At 37.2% G+C, this 8196-nt stretch overlaps 1 protein-coding gene across 1 annotated transcript in view; it reads right to left on the reverse strand.

Moving 5' to 3' along the window:
* Positions 1 to 1725: 1725 nt before the first annotated feature.
* Positions 1726 to 8196, reverse strand: part of LOC106517679 (myeloid cell surface antigen CD33) — a gene marked incomplete at its 3' end in the record, with an annotated part of 47473 nt that continues 41002 nt past the window's right edge. The window contains exons 3-15 of the mRNA XM_014008659.1: positions 6528 to 6637; positions 6055 to 6450; positions 5665 to 5961; positions 5459 to 5558; positions 3793 to 3828; positions 3399 to 3446; positions 2539 to 2565; positions 2399 to 2446; positions 2240 to 2278; positions 2130 to 2156; positions 2001 to 2039; positions 1843 to 1908; positions 1726 to 1759 (exon numbers count right to left, since the gene is read on the reverse strand). Of these exons, the coding sequence (XP_013864113.1) occupies positions 1726 to 1759; positions 1843 to 1908; positions 2001 to 2039; positions 2130 to 2156; positions 2240 to 2278; positions 2399 to 2446; positions 2539 to 2565; positions 3399 to 3446; positions 3793 to 3828; positions 5459 to 5558; positions 5665 to 5961; positions 6055 to 6450; positions 6528 to 6573 (1203 nt within the window). The remainder of the gene's footprint in view (positions 1760 to 1842; positions 1909 to 2000; positions 2040 to 2129; positions 2157 to 2239; positions 2279 to 2398; positions 2447 to 2538; positions 2566 to 3398; positions 3447 to 3792; positions 3829 to 5458; positions 5559 to 5664; positions 5962 to 6054; positions 6451 to 6527; positions 6638 to 8196) is intronic.

Here is an 8196-nt window from a genome sequence, read left to right on the forward strand (position 1 = left end):
ACAGAAGACGCGTGTTCTAACTGTGCCGTTATGCCACTGACTGTCAGACTGAGCGCTTGGCTGTGCTGGAGCAGCCATCTGACTGGGATGGTGCAGCAGAGCCCGTTGACACCGGGACAGGCGACGTGCCTGAAGCGGTCGGCTATTATGGCTACAGAGGTCCCGGCAAAGCGAGCCAGACAAACTGATACACAAAGGTTGTCCACGGAGATGGTTCAACTGAAGTCTGAATTGGCCCAAATGAAGGCCCTCCTCCAGTCTTTCCATGCTGATGGTGGCAGTGTGGTTCCACCTTCTGAGCCAGAAGGTGTGGTCCGTGATGAGGATATCATTTCGGTGGCAGCTTCAGGTTCCCAGTTCTGGGAAGGCCCTCCTGCACTCTAAAAAGAGTATTTGGGCTATAGTTCATGCTGGGACTTTATTTATTTCTAACTTGATTAGTTTGGTTTAGTTTAGGTAACTTGCTTTTATGGGTTCAATAAACTTAAAATTGACACATTTTCATCTGAAATAAACTTTTACTTTCAGTCCAAGTGAAATAATTAAGTTTCATGCAGCTGTACTATCCTACGTCTGACGTCATGACATAAACTTTTCCCCGACTCACAATTGAAACCGCAACCATTTTTTCCCTGAACATCGACTGCGGACGTGATTCGGATTAAAAAGTAAGTGACTTACAATGGAAATGACTTTCTAAACGAACAGAGTTCTGTTGGTAGGAATGATTAAACTCCTATGAGTTAGTTTTTTAGTTCTCTGTCCARCTGAATTGAAAAGTCCCCTGCCGTCTTCAGTTTGGAAAGAAGTTGCTCCTTAAAGTTGCTTGAAAAATCAGTAATCCTTCTGGAAATTGTGTTGTCACTCAWTTTAATTGATCTGCAGTTTTTTCATCGATGATTGCACTAACCATGTCTATTGCAGCAGGCAGGATTAATTTTTTCTGCAATTGAGTGAGGGTTTTTTTCTCTGTGGCCAGGTAAGAAACCATGTATGATGCAAGCTGTGCTTTGTCATTCAATGTCACATTTCTGCAAAGAAGATCAGCAGATGATTTTATCTCCTGTGCCTTTCTTTGTAAAAAATCGAGTGGTTTATTAACCACCTCACTGTGGACAGTTTCCAGGTGTCTCTTTCGTTTGGTTGGCTTTAAACTTTCACTTGCAAGTTTTGTTGGCATATTACACACAATGGTTTGAAACAAAAACAAACCCAAAGACTGCTTGCAGTTTTTGAACTTTTCTTTATTGTGCAATACTTATTTTTAGCATCTTTYTTCTACGTTACTTAGAAGAAAAGTTTAAATGAGCATGAAAAAGCATAACAAATAAAGCATTATTAATACTGGAGCAATATTTTCTATGTGGAATAAAATTATCCAGGATGACACCAAGACCGTCTCTGTCTCAGATGTTGCCGTAGAGACAAAGAYCCTGGAACAAATTTGAGGAAAAACTACAGTCAGAAAAAAATTCTAGACTTTACCTGTTTATTTCCCACAAAATAAACCTTACWGTGAAGGTAAACAACTGTTAGTAAGGTTGCAGTTTCCTGAAATGTCACAACAGTTAACTGAAATGACAACAATAGAYGCAAACGATGTCTACTTTTCCAATAAAAGTCAATTTTTCATCAAGGTATAAAACTACAAAAATAATGTGTTGTTCTTGTTCCATAAATGTTGAGGTCAATATGGAGACTAAACCCCATCAGACCATCACTGACCTCAGGAGCTGGAGGAGCAGGTCGCCTTTTCTGACTGGATCAAAATCAGGAAGCAGATAATTACTAATCAACTAAATGAATCACAGCTGTCATTTAGAGCCTCTAAGGGATACTCACTTCTTTGGTGACGGACATCGTGGTTTAGAGGTGTGGGTGTTAAAGTCTACAGTGTCAGAGGTCCTTCTGGAAACAGAGGAAGAGGAAAATCATAGAGAAGGAGCTTTTTGTGTGTATCTGCCTGTAAAAATGTTTGTTTGACAAAAATAAAAACTTACAAATAACCAACGCTGTAGTTAGCGCGGTCATCCAGACGTCTGTGAGATAATAAGAGTGGTCTTATGATGAATTTGGTTTCTGAAATTAATGTTTAAGATTTATTTTCATGATGAAATTGAAATCAGTACCTTGAAAATCGGTTCCAGAATGACCTCCTATAAAAGAAAAATGTTATCATTGAACAGAAACTTAAATTTGAACGGGTGTAACAAACATCTACTGTATGAAATTGATCCACCTCTCAGTGTTCCACCCCACACGATCTTCCTCTGATCTTCTGAAAAAAGAATGTAAATACGGAAATCATACGGCAGATTAAAAAAGGCTCCAACAGTGTTTATAATGTGAGTCGAATGAATTAGTCCAGTTTCGAAAACAGCAGTGTGCTTATATGTACCGTTCCTCTGGCCTTGGAGGTGTTCTCCTGTTTCCCTGAGGATTTCTCCTGTGCATTTTAAATCATATGTTTAATAGTATAAATATATATATAAAAAAGTGGGAGAAATTTAAAAAGAAAAATGTCTGAACCAAGCTTACCTGGACAATCTGTCCCACATGGATCGCCTGTAAAAGTGTGAAATACAGGAACACGTTTTTATGATTGTTAGTGAAAATTACTTTTTAAACTAGCATTCCTTTCATGCTAAAGTTTTATGCCGACTTTTGTTTGCGCCAAGGTTGATTAGCTTTGGTGGACATTTTAAATAAGGTTGACTCCAACAGTTAATAAAGTATAGCGAGCGAATWGATGTGTCTTCTTCAAGCTAATTGGCTGGCAGGGTTTTAAAAACAGCAAGCTCCACCTCCACAATACATAGATATTAATAACACTACCGAGTGTTGTAATGAGGGTGAACAGGTAGTTTATTTACGATATCAAAAAAAGACTCAAGAGTGTTTATGCATAATATGTATAATATAATTTGTGTTTGTATAATATCGATAAATATTGGTTTTCGGCCAAAACAGCAATAATTATATCGGATACTGATGTTGGCTTAAATTTTCATATCGGTGCATCACTATTTTAAACATATAATTGTCTGGACCCCATATGTTGTGTGTCCTGTGAGTCAGTCCTAGGCATGCAGACCGTGTTATGTGTTTCATTCAAACCATTGGGTAATGAAAAGTTTTGTGTATGGCCCTTCTTTGTTGGCACTGGGTGATACTAATCAGTAACATACCTTATCATTCTGCAGCTGTACTTAACTGAGCTGAGTGGTCATCTCACTGATTTTGATGCATGCATCAGGTATACATGTACAATGATTGAGATGAATCAGAAATAGCAGCTAAAAAAACATTTTGCAGTTCAAAATATAGTATTGCTTAAGAAAAGTTTCTTCCCTTGCAAAACAGTTTAAACAGGTCTCAGTGTGACATTAAATACCCACCTTTTCTCTGGTCGGGGTGGTGGTCCTGGTCGGTCATTAGCCTGTTTTCTGTTGGGAAGAAAACAAATCAGTAAACAAATTAATCTTCATGCCAACAGGAGTAAAGGCCTCTGCATGGTCCATCTGAACCTGCRAAATCAGCTCTGGTTGATGTAGTTGCGTCATGAAAAATGTGTCAATTTGTTCTCAGTCTTGTCAGTCTTGGCACACGGTTATAAAGAACTTGTAAGATTTACTTGAGAAAATCCTATAAACGATTTGCACTTACTTTTGTTAAGTAAATTTAAATGCTACAAATTCATGTAATATTTNATTATTATTATTATTATTATTATTGTTGTTGTTGTTGTTGTTGTTTGTGTAATGGAATGGATCTGCTTTACAATAATTTTACCTGCCATCCTGATTTTGAAGCTCCGCAATGCGATTCCTTCAGGAAGAAAACAAAGTTGAAAATTACCAAGTTGGTGGCACTTTATAATAAATACACCTGATTTGGTTAGCTAACGTTGAAAGCATCATTATTAAAGATGATTCATATTTAAKAAACTATAAATTAACACATTTAATAATGCTTTACCCATAAAGGCTAATTACCTCCAAAACCACCAAATTCATTGGTTATCCATGCTTAATAACTCATGAATTAACTATTCTACATACTGTGTGTACAGACTGTCAGGTGGTTAATGTGAGGCATAAACCCACTAAGGTTAATTTTAGAGAAAATTACCTGGACTAGGTTAAAGTAGACTGGCAGATTGTTGCCTTCCAACGGATTAGAAGGTACACAGTCTGAAGCCATTCTATGGATAACCCACTAGGCGGCACAGTCGTGACAATCTGAAGCCATTCTATGGGACTGATAACAGCATCCATTTAATGGACTGATAACATCCGAACTGGCTGCTCCTTAAAAACCTCTTAAAGTTTCTGASCCTCCCACTTCACGTCTTCACAACAACGCTTCAGAGCAGTGGTGCTCTGTGGGGCGGGAACTCGATMGAGGAGGTGGTGCTTTATACCAGCCAGTGTTTAGGCAGCTCCACATGGCTACAACAGGAGATTCAAGGATTTCTCAAACATGCATGAATGAGTTAAAGCAACACTCTGGGTATGTTTTTGATGAGATAATGACATTATAACATTATATACATGATAAAGCTCAAAAATTWAATTTTGCATAAAACACCCAACCCCCTTTCCATTATTATTTTAACTTTAAATTGAATGGTAACTCCCAAAGTAATTTGTGCACTAAATAGATTGTAAAACCTAAAACAAAAGAACACACAGTCTTAGAAATAAATCGATACAATAAATTCTGCTTTTAATTACAATAAAACACAATTTGAGTTTGACACAACTTTTAAGTTATAATGTGATACAACAAAGCCAAATTCTATTACTTCTTGAAACTAGTTTTAAAACCTACTAAAATGCTTAGCTGGATTCACATGAATTTTAGGGGGTACCACAAGGTTCTTCCCTAGGTCCTCTGCTATTTATAATTAATGCTATATTTATTATTATTTAATAAATCAATTTAGCATATTACCCCTTTTTAAGGTAGTAGTAAATAGTTAAGTATTTTTGTGAACCCTTCCTAAGTGAAAACTATTCTTTCTTAAGTATTTGTTAATGTAGAAAAAAGGACACAAGTTCCTTTTCACCTGTGGAAATCAGACCTAAACCATTGTGAGGTCAGACATTCTCCAAACATTAATACATGTCTAACACATGGTGTAAAAGTACATTTATGTGAACATACATGTACACACGTTCTGTAGAATAGTTCATTAATGACCTATTAAGCATACATGAGTATGTTGGTTTTGAAAGTAATTGGCCTTTAAGGTGTAAAGAATTAATAAATGTGTTACTTTATAGCTTATGAATCATCCTTAATTAAATGTTTTCGATGTTAAATAACCATTTATTAATGATTAAGTAAGGATAAATAAGGTGTAGTCGTTATAAAGTGGTACCAATAAGTTTATATTTGCCTAAATCTTACAGGTAAAACAAAGACTCCATATCTGAATTTTGTCATTACTCACTTGTATCTTTTCACCATGACAATGCAGAAAAGTCCAAAGATCACAATAATACTGGTTGCCACTGCTACAGGAATGATGATGTGATTAAAGTTGACCGTACCTGTCAACAGATCATCATTATTAGATTTTTTTCTGTTTAGCAGTTCAGTTATTCAAAAACTAAGTTCATCAAACCATGTTTAATAACCAAAACAAGAAAATCTCACGTTTTACATTGATCGTTATGCTGGTGGATGATGTCCGCCCTCCACTGAATGTCGCTGTGCAGGTCAGATCAGTGCCGTCATGTTCCTCCTCAGGAATAAATGTCAGGATAGACTCCACCTCCCAGATTCCATGATGAATGTCCTGATGGACAGTGAGGGTCCCCTCTTCAGTACCCTGACTCCACATGAGTTTAGGTGCCTGTGATTGGCACGTATGACGGACCGAACACATGGCCGTGTAAGGTTTTCCCTGGGTGGCTGTCTCCGGATGAGTCAGGACAGGTTTTGGAGGTTCATCTATTAATGAACAAGAAAGATGTCAGTCGAAGGGTGAATTGATTGAATTGAAATGATAATGATTTATGAAGTGATGAAAAGATGGTGACATACTGATCATTTTGAGTTTAACACAATTATGAGTGAAGGAGAACTTGTCAGAAGTGGGATTATTGTTGTCTTTTTCAACCAATTCAATTCGATAACAGAAAGGGCCATTGTCATGATCGTTAACGGGCCTAATTTCTAAGGTACAGTTTCCCTGACCCAGACTTCCCAACATCTTTGTTCGTTCCTTAAAGCTGTCCAAGATTCTTGATCGATCGTCATGGTAGATAATTTGGCTTTGATCGCCTTTACGATGCCAGATGCCTCTGAGTCTGGAGGAAGGCAGCTCTCCTCCAGGATGGCTGAATGAACATGGCACCACAACACAAGTGGACACCACGGCATCAATTTGTTCTTCTACAGAGGCTGTCCACTTGTCACAGAACACAAGGCTGCAAACAACTGAAAAATATGTATGATATGAGAGGTCTAAAATGACTAACAATTAGAAAAAAACTGAAAAATTTAAAATATTTTACCCGCCAAAAGCAGACCAAAGACAATAATCTTTTTTTCTTTGTCCATTCTTCTGAGGTGCTGATGGTTGGACACACTGTGGGATGTTTAAATCAGGATAGAGGACATCAATCTAAAAATACGAAGAATATATTATAAGAATGTGATAACACCAATGCGGAACCAGGGCTGACCATGGCCACCATAGAAAAATCTTTGGCCACCCCACCCACCACTTTCCCGGCAACATTTTGATGAATTTTAAACGCAGAATGTTCAATTCAATTGCGCTGCTCAAATAGGTAATTTTCATCATGTAAATTAACGAGAGAATGAAACAAGAAACATGATTAGACTCTCAGTAATTTCCATTTTCTGGGCCAACCCTATGTGACCAGTGGTCCCAATCTGGCCACCCCAATTAAAATTGTCTGGCTCCGCCACTGGGGTAACATGTCACTACATTTAAACTCTCACTAGTTTTATAGTGTGCAATAACCACCACAAGACACCACCTGATTATGTACATCAGTCCTTCTGACCTAAGGAATGCCTCTTTATAAAACTAAAATCTTGCAAAATGTCATGGATACTTTTTGCATTAACATTAATGTTTCTTGTTCCTTCCTGATRTATTTATTCAGAAAACCATTTTATTTCTCTAAAGATAAAAATAATTGCACAGGTATAAACAAGATAAACAAACTATTAGAAATTTTCAGACAACAAAGATACACATGAAATGAAAAAAATATGTTTGTCTCTTTTGTTTGTTGTTTTTTTTTTATAAATTTATGTACACTTCATTTCTACTTAATCATCATTAGTACAAAATTACATATTACTAAAAAAACAATTTGATATACCCTCTTGAAAAAGAGAACATGTTGCCAAACAAAGAACTGAGTTTCTAAAAACAAAAAATCCATCTATCCATCATGTGTCAAACCCAAGGCCCGTGGACCAAATCTGCCCATCATTAACATTTTATCTGGCCCCAAAGGTAATGATTTAAATGTAATATAGTTTTATGGTTTCTTTTTCTGTCACTGTAGTGCATTCTTCTCATGATAGTTGGAAAACTTTCAAACCAAGAAAACTTTGATTTTGGTGTGGAAATATCAACAGAGAAAGTAAATATAAATAAATCAATAAATACTAACAAAAAATGGCCTTTGGCTTGAATCAACTTTATAACTTGGAGTTTAACACCTCTGACCTCATGTCTTCACTTAACGTTCAGGGTCTTGGAGAGGTGCCGTGCTGCCACATGAAATGGTGAAATCTTGTACCAGATTATCTTAAAATGATCACATGCTGAGCATAATTATTTTATGAACCCATGTTAAAGTAAATGGTCTCCTTCAATAGCATATTATTATTACAGACAGTGCACATCGCAGCCTGTAACACATTTTTACTTCTAAATAATCAAAACAGCTGCGATAGACTTGCGACCTGTCCAGGGTGTACCCCGCCCCTCGCACTGTGATTGCTGGATATGGGCACCAGTGACCCACGCAACCCTGAAAAGGAAGAAGCGTGTACAGAAAATGGAAAATGGATGGATGGATGGATACATGGAAACAAATGCCCGCATGCTGCATTTATTTTAATAGACTGAGGAGAGGAGAGGAAAAGAGACGAGAGTGGGTGAGCTGCTCCGGGAAGGGGGGGGGGGTGCGCGTGTGT

This window comes from Austrofundulus limnaeus, unplaced genomic scaffold, assembly GCF_001266775.1.
Source record: "Austrofundulus limnaeus strain Quisiro unplaced genomic scaffold, Austrofundulus_limnaeus-1.0 Scaffold52, whole genome shotgun sequence".
Lineage (NCBI taxonomy): Eukaryota > Metazoa > Chordata > Actinopteri > Cyprinodontiformes > Rivulidae > Austrofundulus > Austrofundulus limnaeus.